The sequence below is a fragment of the Pipistrellus hanaki genome (assembly GCF_964339955.1).
Source record: "Pipistrellus hanaki genome assembly, chromosome: 3".
In the NCBI taxonomy this organism is placed as follows: Eukaryota; Metazoa; Chordata; class Mammalia; order Chiroptera; family Vespertilionidae; genus Pipistrellus; species Pipistrellus hanaki.
The window spans coordinates 106098754-106121522 of record NC_140505.1 but is presented as its reverse complement, the minus strand read 5'-3'; the positions used below and the strand labels follow the sequence as shown (position 1 = coordinate 106121522).

Genomic DNA, 22769 nt, shown 5'->3' with positions numbered 1-22769 from the left:
TGGCTCAATTATTTCTTCATCTGATGTCATTTATGGGGACTGAATTTTATTTGTGCAATATAATATACTACAGGCCTGGTGCATGAAATTCATGCACGGGGGATGTGTCCCTCAGCCCAGCCTGCACCCTCTCCCAATCTGGGACCCCTTCAAGGATGTCCGACTGTCCAGGATCAGGCCTAACCAGGCAGTCAGACACCCCTCTCACAATTCAGGACTTCTGACCCCCAACTGCTTGCCTGCCTGTCTTCCTGATTGCCCCTAACCACTTCTGCCTGGCAGCCTGATTGCCCCTAAATGCCCTCCCCTGCAGGCCTGGTCCCTCCCAACTGCCCTCTTCTGCTGGCCATCTTATGTCCAAATGGGGGCACCCACCTTGTGTGTTGCAGTGATGGTCAATTTGAATATTACTTTTATTAGATAGAAGCCTGGTGCATGGGTGGAAGTCGGCTGCTTCGCTCTGAAGAGTGTCCTAGATCAGGGTGGGAGTTCCTCTAGGGCATGGGGCAGCCTGGGTGAGAAGCCTGTGGTGGTGTGCAGGCTAGCCACACACCCCAGTGACCCAAGCAGAGGCCCTGGTATCTGTGATTTATTTATCTTCTATAATTGAAACTTTGTAGCCTTGATCAGAGGTCAAGGCTGGCCAGGGTAGGTGGGAAGCCTGGCTTCCTCCATCGCCAGGGGCAACCCAAGCCTCCTGCTCTCTCCAGCTCTGTGGCTGCTGCCATTTTTGTTGTGACTTATTTATATTCTATAATTGAAACTTTATAGTCTTAAGCATAGGCCAGGGCTGGCCAGGGCAGGCAGAAAGCTTGACTTCCTCCATCGCCAGGGGAAACCCAAGCCTCCTGCTTGCTCCAGCTCTGTGGCCACTGCCATATTTGTTGGGTTAATTTGTGTGCACTCCTGATTGGCTGGTGGGCATAGCTTGTGCACATAGCGGAGAGGTATGGTCAATTTGCATGTTTCTCTTTTATTAGATAGGATTACAATGATAAATTCAATAATAAAATAATTTTCAATTCCATGGCAATATCAACAAAAGTGAGCAGAAAATAAAAATAAACCATTGACACGAAAAGCCTCAAAAACACTAAATTTTGTTGATGCTCCAAAGACAAAATCTGTAAAAAAGTAATGAAGAATGCACACCATGTTTACTATTTTAGGCATGAAATTCGTGATAACACAAATCTCGTATCGCAGTGTTTATCTCTCACACCTCCGAGTGGCAGCCCTATTTATCAATATTGGAATTTCTTCCTTATGCACTGGAATATTTACGAATTTAAGTTACCATAATTTTCTTTACAAACCCAGAGATGTCACTAACAAGTCTGATTTTAAAATTAGGTGACCAGAGTTGATATGCGAGGTTTGCAGCTAGGACATTCATGGCATGTGGGGAAGGTCTGCCACTTGCGTCTATAGATGCTTATGATGTACAAAGGGTCCAGCTGATAATTATCAATATATGGGTACTCCCTTGTAGGTAACTGTTTTTCTCTTGCTGCTTTTAAGATTCTTTGTCTTTTGTTCTTGGCTTTTTAATTATGATGTGTCTTGGTGTGGTCCTCTTTAGATTCCTTTTGTTTGGGATTCTCTGTACTTTCTGGAGTTGTAAGTCTATTTCTTTCACCAGGTAGAAATTTTCTGTCATTATTTCTTCAAATAGGTTTTCAGTATCTTTCTCTCTTCTGGCACCCCCATAATTTGGATGTTGGTACACTTGAAGTTGTACGAGAGGCTCCTTACATTATCTTCATATTTTTGGGTTCTTTTTTCTTTTTTGGTTGGGTGTTTTTTTGTTTGTTTTTTGGTTCTTCATATTCCAAATTTTTGACTTGATTCTTGGGATCCTATTGGTCCTTTTTCATATCCTGGAGGACTCACTAAATTTCTCAAAGGTTTCTAGGAGATTCTTGAGTAACCTTATAACCAGGGTTTTGAACTCCATATCCAGTAGTTTGCACTGTCTTGTTGTAGTTAAGCCTTAATTGCTCTTGCTATCACTGGGAGGAATTGATCTCCAGGCTAATTGGCTGTGATGATCAGTTGTGTCTATGATAGAACTTCTGTGCTGAAGACACCCTTATGGGGCAAGACTTGCTTCATTGGGGCTTTGGCACTCACTGAGTCTGCCCCCCTGAGTGTGTCTCTTATGGATGTGAAGAGTCATAATCTGGATGATCTCATTCTGACCACTGGGTACACTGGCTCTTGGATCTCCAAGAAGGTGCAGTCAGCCACTGCCTGAGGCCACCCAGCAGGAACTACAGAGAAATCTGCAGATTCCTTCTCTTAGGGTTTGGAGGTGCCCGGATGAAGCTCAGCTGTGAAGCAATTCAAGATGCTGTCCAGTCTTGGGCTTTCTTTTGGAGGCTCTTGGGCCCTCTGACCCAGCTGCAGTTAGGTTTTGGACTGCAAAAGGTCAGGCCCTTCATATGCAAAAGCCTCTGTGCACAGCTTGGATGGGGTTATAAATTGGGTGGGGAGGGGTCCTCAGGAAATCACAAGGGCGGAGCAAACAGCAATGGCTGTCAGCCTTGCCCTGAAGAGGTCCCTGGGTCACTGTGTCCCACAGCACCATGCAGGAACAATGATTGCTGCAAGCACCTCAGAAAAATCTGCCCTCATGTTCCAGCACGATGCCAGACAGTCCAGTTTCTCCCTGTATGAGTCTGGGTCCCCAGTCTCACCCAGGACTGGAGTTCAGAGCTGTCGGGAGCTTGTATCTCCCTCCTGATCGAAAAAGACAACAGCGTACTCAGTTGCCAGCCCTTTTTCACGCACACCTCCGTACCCTCCCAGTCTCAAGTGTGCTTTTCTCTTTCCTTCTAGTTGTATAATTTCCACTTTGAGAAATTTAGTGAGACCCTTAAGGATATGAAAAAGGACCAATCGGAAATTAAGCAAACCTTCCCGTAGTTCTGGATGATGTCTGTTTTGTCTTTTTGATGTAGTTTTGATGTGGTTGAGCAAGGCAACAAGTTCAGGTGTTTATCTATGCCACCATCTTGGTTCCTCCTGTTTAATTTTTTACTACAGAAATTCTGACTTCTTTCCTATGTCCCTTACAACTAACTCATCAGGATTCCTTAATACAAGCTTTCAGCCAGCATCACAAGCCATCCTTAAAAGCTTCTCATGGGGGTGCCTTTCTTTCCCATTAACAAGATATACGTATCATCTAGCTCCAAAGACAAGGTTAGAGAAAAATCCTTGTCTAGTAATTTCATGGAATTACTATATGGAAATATTAAGTTCTAAAAATCACTCTTAAGTTTATTCACAATATAATATTTGGCTGTATTCTTTATATTGTTCTTAGTGGTTGAGTCGACCCATGAACCAGAAGGTCACTATTTGATTCTCTCTGTCAGGGCACATGCCCAGGTTGCAGGCTCAATCCCCAGTAATGTGCAGGAGGCAGCTGATGAGTTTCTCTCTCTCCCTCTCCCTTCCTCTCTCTGAAGACAATAAAAAAAGAGTATTAAAAATACAAATTGCTTCAAAAAGTCTTTTGGAACAAATTAAGTTTGAGAACTGAGGTTCCACTTATACTCTGGGTGATATATAGCATATACTATATTCTTACAATAAAGCAAGCTAGAGGAAAGAAATGATTAAGAAAATGTAAGGAAAATACATAATAATACTTCTTGAAAAAAATCTGTGTATAAGTGAACCTGTATAGTTCAAACCCGTGTTGTTCAGTGGTCAACTCTATTTCATTTTCGAAATTACTGGTTTGTTACAAATGAATAAATTGCTCAAGAATCAAAGATGGGGAAGTATCTGTTGGGCATCACTAGAATCTTGCTGAAAATAGGTGAAATTTTCAGGAATCACTTTTCTAATTTCATACTTTTTGAGAACACTATTCTCAGCAATGCAATAGGTTAAACACACTACTGATCAAATTGTTTTAATGCCAACTCTTTATTTTATAGAGAGCAAATACAATATTAGAAACTGCTTTGGCACAGGTTAAAAGTGGCTCTCATATACTTGCTAGTATTCCCCAGGATCACTAATAACTCACTGCCAAAATTTACCTTTACTCAGTTACCAGAGTGGCCACCAATGTAAATGACAAAATAGGGGGGAACCTGAGCACACATAAAAATGTTCTTTATTTTTTGGATGTAATGCAAATAATCATATCTAATATTCTTTCAGAAAACAAAAAAATGCAAAACATGCTCAAAAAACAAGAAATCAAGTTATACTTTTCATAAGGCACCACCAAAAATCCTGGCAAATTAGAATCCATATTATATTTAAGTGTCTCACTAGCAAATAAATAAATATGTACGGGAATAACCAACAGAGGGTCTTGAGGTTTACAGAACACATTCCTATTTAGACATCTTTGACTGTTGCAAAGGTAATTATAAGTAGGATACATCTTTAAAAATCCATCCTAATCTTTCCTAGTGCACATCATTCATTGCATAGTGGTGACTGGATATGATCCAAGCCAAGAGAAGACTGCAATTCCAAAATAGATTAACATTCATCCTTTCCTTCTCATGCTATCAATATCTGTTGGCATATCCATATCAAAAAAGTAAGTATATACTTTTAAAAAAACAACACGGAGGGCAGCAAATCATTTACCTGCTTTTTAAAATCTATACTTAAGGACTTACTACAAAAGCAACTTACTACACATCTAAACCCTTTATTGAACCTGTTATACGTGGGACTTTAACAGCTTACTTTTTCCACAATTTACAAATCCCACTCCAAAACTGTCACTTTCTCCTTTAAAAAGTAGATAATCTCACCCTTTAAAATGGAAGGGTTTTCTGAGCTTTTCCTTCCATCCTCCTATTTTAAGTACTTGCTAATGTCCACACAAATTATGAATCAAAGTATTAACAAGCAGGAATTTTTTTTTTACCTGCACTGAATTGAACTCAAGCTAAAAAAATTTAGAAAAACAAATAATTCCTTAGATACTTCTAAAGACGAAAGCAAAGAATAGAAGTATAGGAAAATTTGTTCTAATGTTACAAATCTGTTAGCCTTTGCTAGAGTTTTGATTAAAGTATATTATGTTGAATCAGATTTAATGTGTGATGCCTTTTCAATTATTCCAAGTATGATGTAGTTATTTATAATTTTATTGAGGCACAAATTTGACTCATGCAGTGCAAAAGCTAGTTTGCAGCAGTTTAGGGAGCCTAGCATCTACATCTCAACATGGCTTTGTTGCAGTAACTATCACAGTAAAATACACATTTGTGACAGCAAAATGTCCCTTGTTCCCCCAAGGAAGCTACTACCGATATATTAGTTGTACTTGTAAACTTAGCAGTTTGCATAGTTTTAATTACTCACCCTTTGAGATTGATAGGACCTAGTGCTGGAAGCTAATTCCAGCATGTCATAAATGCAAGAAGTTTCATCAAAAGGTTGATGGAACCTTGAGGCTTCTATATTCAACAGGGCTGAATACATGTTATTACCTACTGCAGTGTTTCCCAAAGTGTGGTACGCATACCCCCAGAGGTACGGGAAGAGTTTAGTGGGGGTACGCATTGCACCAGAGGTTGGTGGGGATATGCACTGCACTGTGCTTAGCTGCGCCTAATTCTACGTTCTCATGAGTACGAGGGGTACTCAGCGTTACGAAAATTATAGAAGGGGTACACATGTCAAAAGTTTGGGAAACACTGACCTACTGGAATGGCTGAAGGGCATTTCCCCAGACCTAAAGATTTACATATATTATTGCCTGTTACCAGACAATAAATGCTGAGGGCATTTTAATCTACATTAGTGCCTCCTGCTAGCCAAACACCTGAACAGCTAAAGGAAACTGACAATGCTTCTGTATACTAAACCTTAACCTTTGATAAGTATATCTACCTTGCCTTAGGACAATTTGTGTTAATAAAAAGCAAGGGATCCTGAGGCAGACAGAACTTGGTTCCTACCACTAAGCTCTTCTGACTCCCCCATGGATTATAAATTTATATTATATTTCTAGTCTCTATTAATTTACAGCAACCTAGCATTTCTTCATTTTTCATTCTATAAACTTTCATAAAGTAGCTTATAATGAAGGTAGTAGGAAATATCTTTGAAAGGATTAACATATAAGTTAAAACACCTATAGTGAGGAATTACAACTTTGAGGAGATAGAAGGGGAAACATTTTGTTTTAAAATAAAAATGTTTCAATACCACAGAATGGGATAAGTTGTAAGTATTAATTTCTTCTAACTGAAAACGATGTCTTGTGTTAGAGCATCAGCATTTCTTTAAGTCCATTAATTCTGAATTGATTTGTATATGTTCATCTCCTCCCTCCCCCTCTCCCTCCCCCTCTCCCTCCCCCTCTCCCTCCCTCCTCTCCCCGCTCTGTCAAACTAATTTCATCTGTTCTTCTCAGCCTTGGTCTAAATCTATGGTCAAGAGTCAGACCAAATCCTCTGTGATTTTCAAATACAGAACATCCTACAGTATAGATTGATATATCTAAGTTTCAAAATGTCAGAAGAAAAAGAGGAAGCTATTTATTCATGGTTGGAGACTGCCCTGCATTTTTCTCTACGTTTCTAGCAGGCAAATGTCATATTCAGAAAATAAAGCATTCCTTAAACAACCACCTATATCCATTTATCATACTCCAAGAAGCAAAGCACCTTAGCTATCTTTCTTAGCATCCTCATGGGCTGAGTAGTTAATGGGTGACTAGGAAGGAAAAAATAGAGTATTTTAAAATGTGTTCCAAGATCCCCATCACATAAAATTGTATTCAATTTTTAACCCTGATTACTTTTACAAAGACCAAAAGGCAAAAAATACTGTGCTTTCTTCTGTAACATTAACCAAGTGAAAACATTCTTAATATCTTTATATAGTTTGACAAAATGAAATTGGTTATCTTGCAATATCCCCTGAAATCTTAAATCATTCACACACCTGAGATCAGATTCTCAAGACACATGCACAGCAACACTTATGAATCTCTCAACAGGTCAAAACATTCAACATGTGACTCAAAAATAAGTAGCCTCAAACAGAGAACACATTTATAAAAACTGGATTTTATAGAAAAGCTTTTGTGTGTGTGTGTGTGTGTGTGTGTGTGTGTGTGTGTGTGTGTGTTTTAAATAAGATGGCTTTTGAGTTAAATCTCATACCCACTAAAACTGTGACTGGACAGTACATTTTACTTCTGTTTGAAAGACATTTCTTTCAAACAAATTGGGGTAAAATGGAAAGGAAACTAGAAACTATTCTTTAGGTCCACCCTGCTCCTGCCCTCTTTAAAAGTAAATCTGATTATGTCAAAGAAAATTTTAAAACCAAATTAAAGGGACACAGGACAGTAAAGACAAAACACTATTGTTAGTTTGCTTGTTTTTCTTTAAAAAAAAAAAAAAATTAGTCCCCTTCTAATAAGAGTTTCCATACAGCTTCCTAACACCTTAACAAAAAAAGTGAACACAAAAGGAAGAGGACACAGCACCATAGTTTCAAACATACACATACAAAAATAAAACAGCCATCACAGATACAGTAAGACCAAGTTTCCCCAAAAGACATGGACAAGTCCCAATGCACAAAAGAAATATAATTATTTATTTGAACAAAAACAAGATGGAAGATCTGGTTAGGCTAGGATGGACAAGGAAGTGCTAACTCCTTGTACTACAAGGAGGAATGGGACTTCTTTATGAAAAAGCAAAAAAGAGTAAGCAAGCCCCCAAAAGGATTTCTGACACAGGAACTCTGTCATATGCTGCTGGTAACAGTAAATATATATATATTTATATATTCATATATGTATATTAAAAAAGAAAAAATAATCTATTTTTAGAACAGTCAGTAGTCAGAGACATTTAGAAAAAAGTAAAAACAAGTCCTTTTTTCTTTTTAAAAAAATGGATTTACTAAAACAACTTCATCACCCAGAGGTCCTACAATTCCACATCCTCTGATGAAGCCATGGTGTTATTCAACAGCATCTGGTGTGGACCACAATCAGAAATTGTCAGTATTGGAAACAGCAGACATTGGCATCGGGGCTGCAAGGCAAAATGTTGTTATTTGCTGGTCTTGTTCATGGCCATGCCTGAAGCCTGGTGGTATCTAGTATACTTGTGAATGAAGGTTTCCCCCAAAAGCATGCATCTCTGTGGCTCAGTAAAACATTAACTTGTCTTCTTTTCTTTTGCTGAAGCCTGGATCCATGGACCTGCTCTGCTCTCAAATGTAGACCCGAGACAGCAGACTTCTCTAAGCAAAAAAAGGTTCCTTGCCTTGAAATAAGAAAAGCTCTTCTTCCCGGAATACCATCTAGTCAGATTTCTGAACTACAAGACATCCTCTTTGGCAAGATAAGGTGATCTGCCTCTCATTTGTGGTTTTCTTCTTGGTACAAACAAGCACAAGTAGCTGAGGTCTAGACTGTGCTACTATCCCATGACTTCCAACAGGAGTTAACTCTGGCCGTTTTCCTCTCCTAGTTTTATTTGTAGGACACTGAATGCCAAGTAATAGTGGAGAAAGTGGTACTCTGACTCCTTTGTAACTATCCTAACAAAGAAGAGTCACATAATAAGCACCTCAGATGGTGCTGCCTCTAGGTGATAAACCTCTAACTAATACCAACTGGCCATAAGACACATCTTGCATTCCCTGATGGCACACCAATGTATTAAACTCAACCAACCACCCTGGAGGTCAATCAAATGTCTGGCCTTAATGTAACAAACCATACTCAACAGACACGAACTGAAACATTGGCTGCTGTACCAAAGAAGACACCCTCTGCACAGACGTGTTGATAGAGAATGTAGATCACACAGTCCATGCAAAGAGGAAGTCAACTACAAGGACTTCTCTGAAGGCCATTCATCTTTGGAAGCAACACTGTGAGTGGACCTAAACCACTCAATTTTATGACTAAGATCTTAATGTGGTCCATTTTCCCCATGACCCAAACTAACTTAGTATATGCTAACTGGTCTCCTTAAGATCCTCCATCGGTAGTTTGTAGCTCATTATGAAGGAAGGAGCTGGTGCTTGACCTGGGCTATCTGGCCCCTGCTTCTTTGCACAGTTTATACAGATGTAATCTTCATTTTCAGCCATTTCTGGAGATACTCCCACACAAACTTGATGAAACCACTCATCACAGCCACCATCACATTGTACCCAGTCTACCTGTAGGAGACAAGATTGAGAAATGTTTAGGTTATATAATCATTAAGCCTAAAATAAAAGTAAACCAAAGAGCTTTCTTGTTTAAATGACAGAAACAATTGAGATGTTCAGAGACAGAAAATGACTTCTTATAAGGTTCTTTTTTAAAGAAAGGAGGTGGGAAGCTAATACCTCAAAAATTGTATTTTACCATAGTATATCCACAAAATTAGGCCTGTTAGGTACTCCATTACTTCATAAATACCTGAGACTCCTTGGAAGGCAGAAACATGAGAAAAATTTGACAAAAAAGGAATAGAGCAGCCAAGTTGTTTTAGCTGGTATTAACAATTTCTAGGCAATGCAATTATCAATCAAGAAAGAAAGAATACAATGTGAAGGCAATCCTGTGTATTAGCTTTATTTCAAAGAGATAAGCCAAAGTACTAAGAGCATTAAATACCTTTTTAGAAAAGCAGTCACATAGGCCACTTTTAAAACTAATATTTTTTATTCTTCTCTTCTTCTGTTATAAATACAACTCCCTATAAAAAGTTAGCAAATATCAGATAAATACAAATTAACCAATTAAAACAGTCAAAAACACAGATCAATAGATGACTCTTGGGTTAAAATTAAAGTCTGAATAACTGTTAGGTCATTGGCAAACTCTGACCCTTTAGAGAACCTATATATCTATATATATAAAAGGCTAATATGCAAAGGGTGCCCTCAGGAGTTCAACTAGGAGACCAGGAATTCAATTGCTTGCTATGATGTGTGCTGACCACCAGGGCACGGTGTGAAATGAAGCAAGGCCCCAGCCAGAAGCCAGCAGCTGGGGAAAGGAGGCCCCAGTTGGCAGCCGGAAGGCCCCAATCAGTCCTGATCACCGGCCAGGCCTAGGGACCCCTACCAGTGCACAAATTTCATGCACTGGGACTCTAGTATTGTGATAATAGTAGGAGATTAGAAAGGCTCTATCATTTGGTGACTTTAATTAAGGCTTGGAACTAGAATTAAAAATAAGGTGATTTTGGCTTTTTATATTTGGAAGGTAGTTGTGGTAGTCTTTAAAGCTGATTCATGGCAGATGCAGTACACACTACAAAAGTTGATCATTTCACTTGGCAACATAGGAAGCCACTTAAAACAATGAGCTTTGGACCTAGCTGGTTTGGCTCAGTGGATAGAGCATTGGCCTGGGGACTAAAAGGTCCCGGGTTCGATTCCAGTCAAGGGCACATGCCTGGGTTGTGGGCTCGATCCCCAGTAGGGGGCATGCAGGAGGCAGCAGATCAACAATGCCCTCTCATCATTAATGTTTCTATATCTCACTCTCCCTTCTTCTCTGGAATCAAGAAAGATATATATTTTAAATGGGCTTTACCTGATATCAGAGCAAAGTAAGGCATATGAATAGATTAAATAAGTACCTCAATACAGCTTATGAAAAAGAACAGAGGAAGGTTTTGGCTAGGTAAAGGAGTTTCAAGGAAAGTGAGCTGTTTTCAAAATTAGTTTCCATGTACTATAAAAAAATTATCCAAACTATGATAGAAGAAAAAAAACAACCTATGATAGTCATGTTAGTAGTTTTAGGGTTATAATAAAGGGTGGGAGAAATTATTTGTTAAAATATTTTTTTTAAGAGAGTGGAGGGGAGGGAGTAGGGGTAGAAAAAGAAACATTGATGTGAGAGAGACCCATCGATTGGTTGCCTCCCACATGTGCTCTGTCCAGGGCTGGGGATCAAGCCTGAAACCAAGGTAAGTGCCCTTGACCAGGAATCGAATTTAAGACCTTTGGTCCACGAGCTTACACTCTAATCACTGAGCAACCATCCACGGCTCAAAATAATCTTTCTGCTTTCATTGTTCCTATTTTAGAGTTTTAGAGCTTAGGAAACTACGTTGTGTAGTATAAAGATTACTGAATTTGGTCAGAAGTTCTGAGATGCATAATTTGAGGCAAGGCATTTAATCTCATTAAGGCTCAATTTCCTCATGGGTGAAAAATGGAGATTACATCTTCTTTATAGAATATTTTGAAGATCAAAATGAAATAATGTGTAGCAAAACACCTAGTTACTGCCAAGGGCACTTTTTAATATCAGTTTCATGGTTCTACTCATTATCCTACCTTTCACAAAACTACTGCATCTTGAAATAACTGCCTGCAGCAGCACACCTTAAAATGTGTAGACCACTTGCATCAGAATCACCTGTTGTGTTTTGTCAAAAGTGTACCTGAAATCCATGCCAAACCCACAAACTCAGAATATCGTGGGGCTACACACCAGATGACAGCATTTTCAAGTCCCAAGGGAATTCTTACATAGTCTAAATTTGATGATCACTGGCATTTTGTGACACTGCTTTCTGTAAATTAGAGCAACTTAACAATTCCTTCCTAAAATAAATTCTCGGTTGTTTGTATAATATTAGCTTCAGAGTTGGAAATAAAGAAAATAATTGATCAAAATGTTCCTATTGTGAAAAATATATCACAGATAGAAGAGAGAGATGATGACTTCTGTGCAACAAAATAGAAATAAAGATCCTGCAAGCAAGTGAAGGTTTATAAAGTGCTAATTTAGTAGTAGGTAAACTCGGTATAAGTGTTTGGGCTATTTGGAGCTGGTGTAGGTAATTGGGAAGATAAATTGCGTTTCTTTGGGCTGCCCATATTTGAGATATTATGCCACCCTGAGCAAATGGATAACTCTTACTTCTATCTCCAAACCTCTTAATCCAGTCTACTCCCATTCATGATACAGTAATTCATAGGATAAGAAAGTTGCCAATTTATCCATATTTGCCAAGAAAAGTGGTCTCATGTCTTTTAAAACCTAGTTCTACACTACATTCAATGGCTTCCAGTTTCCTAAAATTAAATCTGTCATCTCTCCCAAATAAGGAAAACAACATTTTTCCTTTGTAATTTTGGCTAGAGGTCCATTCCTAGGCCTACCTCTTCTGCCAAATTCCAAGGGTATCTAAGTTTTCTTAAGATATTCATTGGGCCGAAACCAGTTTGGCTCAGTGGTAGGGCATCGGTCTGCGGACTGAAAGGTCCCAGGTTCGATTCCGGTCAAGGGCATGAACATTGGTTGTGGGCACATCTTCGGTGGGGGGTGTGAAAGAGGCAGCTGGTCGATGTTTCTCTCTCATCAACGTTTCTAGCTCTCTATCTCTCTCCCTTCCTCTCTGTAAAAAATCAATAAAATATATTTTTAAAAAAAAGATATTCATTGGTACACAGACACTCTCCCAGGTTACACATTATATTAGCAATTTACCCTGGTAATCTAGCAGGGAAAAAACAGTCCTTTTTTCACTAATATCTTTTATCATGTTCATCTACTAACAATCAAACTCCATTTGTAGGAAAAAACTCACAGGATCATAAAGCAAACACAAGTTTGGAATGTCAACAGAATCTACAAATGATTTTGACACATGGGGGATAGACTATGTAGTAGTCTGAAAACTCAAGAACCAAAATTTGGCTAACTATATACTAAGTTCTTTTCCCATCTCATTACTTCTGGAGAATGCACTTATCAAATTACAAAAATAATTACTTAAAAACTTCATAACTATGAGCTGTTTAAGTATTAATAGGAGATTTAACATTACAGAATAAATAGATTAATGGATTTGGATTTTTGTAAATGTGTGTTTAAAAGAGAAATATATTGAATAGACAAAATAATGTAAGTTTGAGAAACCAAGATGGCAGCATAAACCCCTAAATTGCTGCCTTGCACAACAATATCAAACTACAACTAAAAGACAAAATGGACACCATCCAAAACCACAGGAAAGCAGGCTGAGTGGAAATTCTACAACTAGAAAGAAAGAGGAAAGCACGTTGAGACTCAGAGGAGCTGCAAAAGGCTGAGGTACAGAGGCACGCACACAGAGAGGATGGGTGGCTGAGTGTACGTGCGGCTAAGTGCATAGCTGGCTTTCTAAAGCAGGAAAGAGACGGAAGCTCCTAACTGTGCTGAACTCCAGTCCCAGGCGAGTCTCTGGGAATCTAGACTCATTCAGGAGAAACTGGATTGTCTGGCAGCGGGCGAAACTCGAGGGCAGCTTTCTCTCAGAGGTGATTGCAGCAATTACCTAGGGACACTGAGACCCAGGGGCTCATAGGGCAGGGCTGACGGGAAGCCAAGGCTGTCTGTTCTGCCCTGAGACTGCCCCATCCAAGCTGAGCAGAGAGGCTTTTGCAATTTTGCAAGTCTTGTCTCTTAAGGGTGTCTCCAGCACAGAAATTCTCCCAGCATAGATCCTCACAGCCAATCGGCCTGGAGGTCAATTCCTCCCAGTAATACTAACAACAATCAAGGTTTAACCACAGGAAGGCTATGCACATAGTCCACAAAGGGGTGCACCAAAAGTATCCACCTCAGGTAACTGGAGAAGACTGAGCCACTGGGCCCTATAGGATACCTACCACACAAAACTAGTCGACCCAACTCAGGGAAGCAACGAAAATGTGGAGACAAAGAAACAGATCATAAATGAAAGAAATGGAGGAAAGCAAATGACTGGATATAGAGTTCAAAACCATGCTTTTAAGGTTTTTCAAGAATTTCCTAGAAAGGCCAGTAAATTTAGTGAGACCATTGAGAATATGAAAAAGGAACAACTAAAAATTAAACATACACTGCCTGAAATAAAAAAAAATTAGAGAGACCTAACAGCAGACTAGAAGACCACAAGAATCAAGTCAAAGATATGAAATACAAAGAAGCAAAAAACACCCAACTGGAAAAGCAAAAATAATATAAAACTTTGAAGACAGTGAAAGGAGTCTCTGGGCCAACATCCGAATTATGGAGGTGCCAGAAGAAGAGAGAGCAAGATACTGAAAACCTATTTGAAGAAATAATGACAGAAAACTTCCCCCACCTGGTGAAAGAAATAGACTTACAAGTACAGGAAGTGCACAGGACCCCATAAAAAGGAATCCAAAGAGGACCACACCAAGACATAGCATAATTAAAATTCCAAGAGCAAAAGATAAAGAGAGAATATTAAAAGCAGCAAGAGAAAAACAGTTAATTACCTACAAGGGAGCACTCATACAATTATCAGTTGATTTCTCAACAGAAACTATGCAGGCCAGATGGAAGTGGCAAGAAATATTCAAAGTGATGAATAACAAGAACCTACAACCAAGATTACTCTACCCAGCAAAGCTATCATTCAGAATTGGAGGTCAGATAAAGAGCTTCACAGATAAAAAAAAGCTAAAGGAGTTCATCACCGCCAAACCAGTATTATATGAAATGCTGAAAGGTATTCTTTAAGAAGAGGAAGAAGAAGAAAAAGGTAAAGATAAAAACTATGAACAAATACATGTCTATCAACAAATGAATAAAAAATCTGATGAACAGAATAAACTGGTGAATATAATAGAATCAGGGGCATAGAAAGGGAGTTGACTGACAATTCTCGGGGGGGGGGAGAGATTGGGAAGAGACTGGACTAAAATCGTACACCTATGGATGAGGACAGTTGGGGGGGAGATAAGGGCAGAGGGTGGAGGGGAACAATGGGGGGTAAAAAGAGGAACATTTGTAATAATCTGAATAAAGATTTATTAAATTAAAAAAAAAATCCAAGTTTCACACTTCATGTTTTGCTATATGGATATATATTTACACTTAAAAAATATTTGGCATATTATATTTTGTGCATATTTTAGAGCATATTATTCCAATGGGAAGGGGGAGATGTGTGCCTGGTGATTAGTGGTATTCTTAGCTCAGTTACCCAACTGAGCTTTTGCCATTTTGGCATTCAATCTGTTTTGTACCAAAGTTCCTTGCAAAACTCAGATTTGAAAATTTTTTTTTAAATCCTCTTAATTAAGTATAACATATGTTCATCACACTTGTATATAATTTTTTGGTGCACTGAGCATTAAATAACTGGATCCTCTCAGTCTGCCAAAAATTGATGAGTTTCCCAAGATAAAATTTCAGTGCTAAAGTAGGAAAGTTGCAAATTAAGTTAGAACATGATGGGACAAATGTTTTTTTAAAAATCTATTCTGATATTTTCCCTTTCTCTTTCTAAAGCATCTTAAAATTGAGGCTAGGTAACTTTCAATGTTTTCTCAATCTGCACATTTGGGGGAGAGAGGAAGTAATAATTATTGCTTAGAAAAATTGTAAATATACACTTACCTAAATATAAACAAACCTAGTTTTTTTTTGTTGTTTTTTTTTACTGTGTTATATTTTAAAGACAGATTTCCCTAAAAATCATTCTTTTCTTGTTATCCTTTTGTTCTGAAGATGTGTGCCACACATTAATTTGGTCTTAGAGAAACACTATACTTCAAATTGAGAAAGTTATAAAATTCTTTACACAGCTTGTAAAGAAATATACCTTTTATGTATTAAAACTGGTATTGAACCAGAACCGGTTTGGCTCAATAGATAGAGCGTCGGCCTAAGGACTGAAAGGTCCCGGGTTCAATTCCAGTCAAGGGCATGTGCCTTGGTTACGGGAACAACCCCAGTGGGGAGTGTGCAGGAGGCAGCTGATCGGTGTTTCTCTCTCATCAATGTTTCTAGCTCTCTATTCCTCTCCCTTCCTCTCTGAAAAAAAAAAAAAAAAAAAAAAAAAAAAAATCAATAAAATATATTAAAAACAAACAAACAGCAACAAAAAAAACTGGTATTAAGCCCTGGTCAGTTCTGCCCAGTTCTTAGATCATCAGCCCACAGACCAAAAGGTCCCAAGTTCAATTCCTCAACAAGGACATGAACCTTGGTTGCAAGTTTGATTCCTGCTCCAGTCAGGGTGCATGTGGGAGGCAACCAGTCTCTCTCACATTATCTATTGTGGGTTTTTTTTTCCTCTCTCTCCCACTCCTCCCTCCCTTCCAATCTCTCTCTCAAGATTAATGGAAAAAATATCCAAGGATGAGGGTTAAAAAAAAACAAAAAAACTGATATCAGGAACAAACTTGAAGAATCACAAAAATTGCACAACAGCAAGGCTAGGCAAAATGTTTGGACCAGGAGCGTATGGACCAGGAGTTCACAACCTACGGACCAGGAGTTCACAGTTCGATTCCCGATCAGGGCATATGCTCAGGCTGTGGGCTTGATCCCCAGTGTGGGATGTTCAGGAGGCAGCCAATCAATGATTCTCTCTCATTATTGATGTTCTATCACTCCTTTCCCTCTCCCTTCCTCTCTGAATAGAAAATAAAATAAAATACATTTTCTCTGAATATTAAATCTCCTTTTACGCCATCATAATGTACATAACTTTCTTATAATGTTAGGAGCAAATCTTAGGGCTCATTTAATAATGATCACATCTTTTTTACTTTTTAAAATCCAAACCCGAGGATATGTTTGTTTGTGTGAGTATGTTTAATTGATTTTAGAGAGCAAAGGGGAGAGAGAGAAACATCAATGTGAGAAACATTGATTGCTTGCCTCCCGTATGTACCATGACTGGGAATTGAACCCCGCAACCTGAGTATGTGCCCTGACTAGGAATCAAACCCACTAACTACCTTTTGGTGTACAGGATGTTGTTCCAACCAACTAAATCAACCAGCCAGGGCAATAATGATCACATCTTAACATTTACATTGCATTTTTAGTTAACAAGTACTTTCATAGGGGTTACCTCACCTATTCTCTTATAACCCTGAAAATAAGCAAGTTAATTAAAAAATTTTATGCTCTAGCTGGTGTGCCTCAGTTGGTTTGGCATCTTCCTGTGCATCAAAAGGTTGCCAGTTCAATTCCTGGACAGGGCACATACCCAGGTTTCGGGCTAGATCCCCAGAAGCCGATGGATGTTTCTCTCTCCCTAAAAATCTATTTTTTAAAAAGTATTAAATTTTTTTATAACAGATGCAACCCCCCCCCCAAAAAAAAAAAAAAACAACAAAAAACACCTGTGAGCAGTGTTTATATGTTACAGGGATAACAATAGATGAACTAAGCCATATTTAAAATACTGAGCAGAGAGGGAAGAGATTATCAAATGAAAAGGAGGGGGAAAAAGAGAGGGTAAAAGATTCATAGTAGATTTAAACACTGTAAGGATAACAGGAAAGTTTGAAAAAGAAATACCATATTTTGGTAACTGCCATACAATTAAAGAAGAAAAGTTTTTGTCAACACTGAGCTACTAATACCCAAAGAGAAACAGCCTTTGAGCAGCCTCTTTAATAAACAAATGCAGATCAGAATAAGTTCAAAATAAAAGATAAAAACAATGCACACATATATCATGTACCTATTAAAATGCTTATAATATATAAAAATGCTTATGAAATAAAGATACAAAAGTGAATACAGTATGACATTCTATATAAAAAAGGATTAGAAGGAAACACAAAAATTTTTATAGTTACTATCTTTGGAAAGTTAGACTATGGGCTATGTGTTTTATTATATAAAATTTTAATAAGAATAATTTAAATATAAGTGTTATTAAGTTTTGAAATGTGTTTTTGTATTTACATTTCAATTAATGGTGGGGTAAGGACTTTAGGGGAGAGAACCTGCTCTGTGGGGCAGGTAACCAAGGTTCTACTTTTAATTTTGCCACTAATTAGCTCTATGACATTGGTCAACATCATTTATCTTCACTGAGTTCTGGTTTCATTGTTTATAAAATAAAGAATCCTCAGTGGCCTCTTCAAGCTCTAACATTGATGCAGTTGTATTTACTCTGTTCATATATTCAAATGGAAGAGCTATTAAAATTCTAAATACCAAGAGGTGTAATGAACATAAAATTAGAACTATGAATTTACTAATTATCTTGATGGGAACCATACAGATGCCTCTAGTCATTTTATGAACTGTGATTTTTTATAAAGTCCATTGATCTTCCTCAGAACATCAATATTACTTAAAGAATGGCCAATACACATAATTATTATACTTAAAACTTAGGACTAAAATTTTTAAACATTATCTTTAAAGGTCTTAATTTTTTTTACAAGGGACTTCAAAAAATCATATTCCACTGAGGAGAAAACAACAGGCCTGAGTGTAGATAAGATACAGACCAAAAAGGGAAGACTTAATCCCTAAGCTTTATGTCATTAGAACAAATCCTAAAGCAATTTGCCAGAACTCTTAGAATACTGGCCCAGGTTTTTCTCAGACCACTGTGGCTAACTAACAAGATACGTAGTTCTCCGAGTCACCCTAAAGGGAAGGCATAAGACTATTTTGAACTTTTTATGCCAATTGCATATGAAATGTATTGCTGCTCCAGGTAATCACATAGCTCCCCTCTGCTCTTCTCATTATGTTCACAAAATATATGATTTTTAAAATATTTCTTCTACTAATCACATTGATCTAAGAGCCTCATAATTCAAAACACTTTACAGAAACTATAGAAAACATTTTGTTGGAAGCCCAAACCCTAGGATCAAAAACAGACTCTCATTATATCAAACATGTCTTCACGCCTGTTGCTCTTTGCCCCCTCTCACACTTAAGTACACCCCATTAGAACTCACCTTATCCTTGCAAGGCCTTTGACAGTTTTGTGCTGCACACACGGCATTCTCATCATCAGATTCCTCTGCTCCTGACCAGTCATATTTTGAGGGGATGTCCAGCACTTTTTTTTCTCTCTTTTTCTCAGTATTCTCTTTCACAAGTTCAACTTTGGCTGCAGCAGCCTTTTCCTTCTTTTTCTTTCTCTCTTCTTCTTTTGCTAGTTTCTTGGCCAGTTTGTTCAGCTCCTTTGCTTTTTCTGCACTTAATTTTAATTTCTTCTTTTTAGGTTTATCCATTTTCTTTAATTCTTTGGACTTCTGTTTTCCTTCTCCAAAAAGTTGTTCTACCTTTTCTAGCTTCCGTTTCCTTTTCTTCTCAGAAGAGTCCTTTCCTTTTATTTTTAATGGTTTCTCCTCCATGCTGTCATCCTTCAAAAATATAAAATTAGAAAGAATTTTTAAGCAAGACATTTAAAAACAGTTTTGTTCTCCTATGTGAAGTATCTTGAAGTGTCAAATACATAGACAAATGTATAGTAGAGGTTACTGGGGGAGAAAGAAATGGGATTTATTGTTTAATGGATACAGTTTCTGTTTGGGCTATATAAAAAGTTCTGGAAATAGTGGTGATCATTGTACAACATTGTGAAGGTAATTAATACAACTGAATTGTATATTTAAAAAGTTAAAATGGTAAATTTTGTGTAGTGTACACTGTACTACAATAAATATTCTAGATATTTAAAAATCACTTGAAGAAGGCAAATGTAATATTCAGTGAAGATAATAGCAAAAAATAATGGCAAACCCTAAATAAAAATATTTCACTTATTTTAAACTTGCTAAGGGAAAAAAACCTCATTGTTAGCATACTATATAATAAAAGCATAATATGCAAATTGACTGAACATCGGATCAGCCGGTCGCTATGATGCGCACTGACCACCTACAGGGCAGATGCTCAACACAGGAGCTACCCCCAGCCCACAGGCCTCAGGTCAGCCAAGGTGGGTGCCAACAGGAGCCCCCAATCACCCCACAAATCAACTCTGATCACCAGGCCAGACCTAAAAACCCTATCCATTTACAAATTTCAGGCACTGGGCCTCTAGTATATAAATATAACCCGTAGCATCCATTTGAGATGAAATAATACACAGAAAGCTAAATGTAATAAATGTACATTAAATTATGTAATAATGTTTTTGGTTTTCATTTACTACTACAATAGCTCTTCATTAATTCAATAAATTCTAGGTGGTTAAGAAGTTATTAGAAATGTTATCAAAACATACAAAATTATATCATGATCTCAATACAAAAGGTATGTAGAGACTTTAGCAAGAGCTAGAAAATAGTTGATATGACAAAGCAAAAAATATATATTTTTTCAACTTCCGAATATTGTTGCTTTTATGCGCCAATGCAATAAATGTTAAAATTTTAATAGTAAAGGTATGTCTAGTAACAGAAAGAACAAGGAGGGAGGCTGAAAAAAAATTGAAAATATTGATAATTACCTAGGAAATAACACTTGAGCTAAGAAGCATATGATTCTTTTATATGTGGGATATAAATGGAAACTAACAGACACAGACAGATAACAGCATGGTGGTTACCAAAGGGAAGAGTTGGGTGATAGGGGAGCAATAAAGAAGAGAGAATTTTCCCACAAATTCAAGGCTGGAAAACCTTTGATAAGAACCTAAAAATCTTCAGAATCCAAAAAACAATAATAACCCACTGTATTATAAATGTCTAAGTCTATCACATTTTGAGAAAATTTTTAACCTCTGAATACTTTATATTTCCATACATGTAAAATAAAAGGATAAGATAAGATAATGAATGTGAAGAAAGTGTTCTATAGACTGGAAAACATTATCTTAGGCTACACCTGGGATCTGACTTCCAAACCAAAATCAAACTAAATTATAATGATTAGCAAATTATAATATGCTAAGTGAATCTGTATCAACTATTGGTAACACTGCACCATTCCATTACATGGAAACAAATAACAAAAAGAATATTAAAAATCAAATGCCAGAGTTAGAAACCACATCCCTCTGTTTTTACTACATGTGTGACCTTAGGCAAGTTTCCACCTCTCGGATCCTAAATTTCTTCACATGCAGAAGGGCTAAATACTTGCTGTGTCTATCCTTTTCACTCTCCCTTTCAGGATTATGGTGAGGATCAAATGAGATCATGGATATATAAACACTGAATATATTATAAATTATTATGCAAGTATAATAGATGAATGTGGACTCTCCCTCTCCATTTCTATATAACCATTTCATTTGGAACTTTCATTTAAAAATAATTTTTAATTAATAACTAATTTTATGTTTCAATTACAGTTAATGTACAATATTAATTTTAGGTATAAAACCCAGCAATTAGACATTTATATAATTTATGAAGTGATCGCTCCAATGTGATCCTCTGACACCACACATAGTAATTATATTTTTTACTATATGCTCTTTGCTGTACTTTATAACCCCATGGACTTTCTGTAACTACCAATTCATACTTCTTAATCACTTCACCCCTTTCACCCCAAACCCTTCCCTTCTAGCAACCATCAAAACGTTCTCTGTATCTATGGGTCTGTTTTTGTTCTACATGTTCATTTATTTTGCTTTTTAGATTCCACATATAAGTGAAATCATAAGGCGTTTGTCTTTCTCTGTATGATTATTTTACACAGCACAGCACCTTCTAGGTCCATCCATGTTGTTGCAGATGACAAGATTTCGTTTTTTCTTTTTTTATGGCTGAGTCATTTTCCATTGTATATATGCACCACACTGCTATTCATTCTTCTACTGATGGACACTAAAGGTTGCTTCTATTATTTTGGCTACTGATAATACTGCAATTAGCATTGAATGCATGTCTTTTGAATTTAGTGTTTTGAGTTTCTTCAGATAAATACCCAGAAGTGAAATAGCTGGGTTCTACTTTGTCTCTAGATAGTCTTTGCTTTGGTCTATTTTGTCTAGTAAAAGTATTAATGCATCAGTTTTTATTTTCCTTTTCATTTCCATTGTCATGATATATCCTTTTCCATCCCTTTACTTTCAGTCTCTCTGTGTGTGTGTCTTTTGATTTGAAGTGAATCTCTTATAGAAAGCATATATAAAGGTTTGCTTTTGTGATCCATTCGGCCACCAGTTATTTTTTGATTGGAGCATTTAACCCATTTCCATTTAAACTAATGGTTGATAGGTGACTGTGTATTTTTATCTTTTTGTCTTAATTTTATTTTTTTCCTTGATTTTTTAAAATATTAAATAAATCTTTATTGTTCATATTATTACAAATGTTCATTTTTCCTCCTCCATTGCTCCCCTCCACCAGGTTCCCACCCCACCCTCTGCCCTTTCCACACCCCCCATTGACCTCATCTATAGGTGCACAGTTTATGTTCAATCTCTTTCCGCACCCCCCACTCCCCTTGTGCCCGAGAATCGTCAGTTCACTCCCCTTCCATACCTCTGATTCTATTATATTCACCAGTTAGATTTTTTAATTCCCTTGGTTTTTAGATTCACTTGTTGATAGTTACATATTTGTTGTTCATAATTTTTATCTTTATTTTCTTCCTCTTCCTAAGAACCCCCTTCAGCAATTCACATAATTCTGGTTTGGCGGTGATGAACTCCTTTAGCTTTTTTTTTTTTTTTTTTTTTTTTTAATTTATGAAGATCTTTATCTGGCCTTCAATTCTGAGTGATAGCTTTGCTGGGTAGAGTATTTTTGGCTGTAGGTTCTTACTATTCATCACCTTGAATATTTCTTGCCATTCCCGTCTGGCCTGAATGGTTTCTGTTGATAAATCAGATGACAATCATATGCGTGCTCCTTTATAGGTCACTACCTGCTTTTCTCTTGCTGCTTTTAATAGTCTTTCTCTTTTGCTCTTGGAATTTTAATTATGATGTGTCTTGGTGTGGTCCTCTTTGGATTCCTTTTGTTTGGGGTTCTGTGCACTACCTGGACTTATAAGTCTATTTCTTTCCCCAGGTGGAGGAAGTTTTCTGTCACTATTTCTTCCAATATGTTTTCAGTATCTT

The 22769-nt window shown here is 37.4% G+C and overlaps 1 protein-coding gene and 1 long non-coding RNA gene across 4 annotated transcripts in view; both read right to left on the bottom strand.

Moving 5' to 3' along the window:
- Positions 1-953: 953 nt before the first annotated feature.
- LOC311619832 lies at positions 954-6324 on the bottom strand. Its single transcript, XR_014794590.1, has 2 exons — positions 4759-6324; positions 954-4584 (listed from the first exon to the last, which is right to left on the bottom strand). It is a non-coding gene; the product is annotated as an uncharacterized lncRNA (long non-coding RNA).
- A 1071-nt stretch (positions 6325-7395) lies between these two features.
- KDM5A (lysine demethylase 5A) overlaps positions 7396-22769 on the bottom strand; it is a 103586-nt gene continuing 88212 nt past the window's right edge. For 2 of the 3 annotated variants that reach the window (XM_084878382.1, XM_084878383.1), the window contains 2 exons: positions 18700-19110; positions 7396-9189 (listed from right to left, as the gene is read on the bottom strand). In XM_084878382.1, coding sequence (XP_084734508.1) covers positions 8983-9189; positions 18700-19110 — 618 coding nt within the window. In that variant the 3' untranslated portion in view covers positions 7396-8982. Of the gene's footprint in view, positions 9190-9631; positions 9714-18699; positions 19111-22769 lie in introns of all 3 variants that reach the window. The other variant, XM_084878384.1, reaches the window with a different exon arrangement.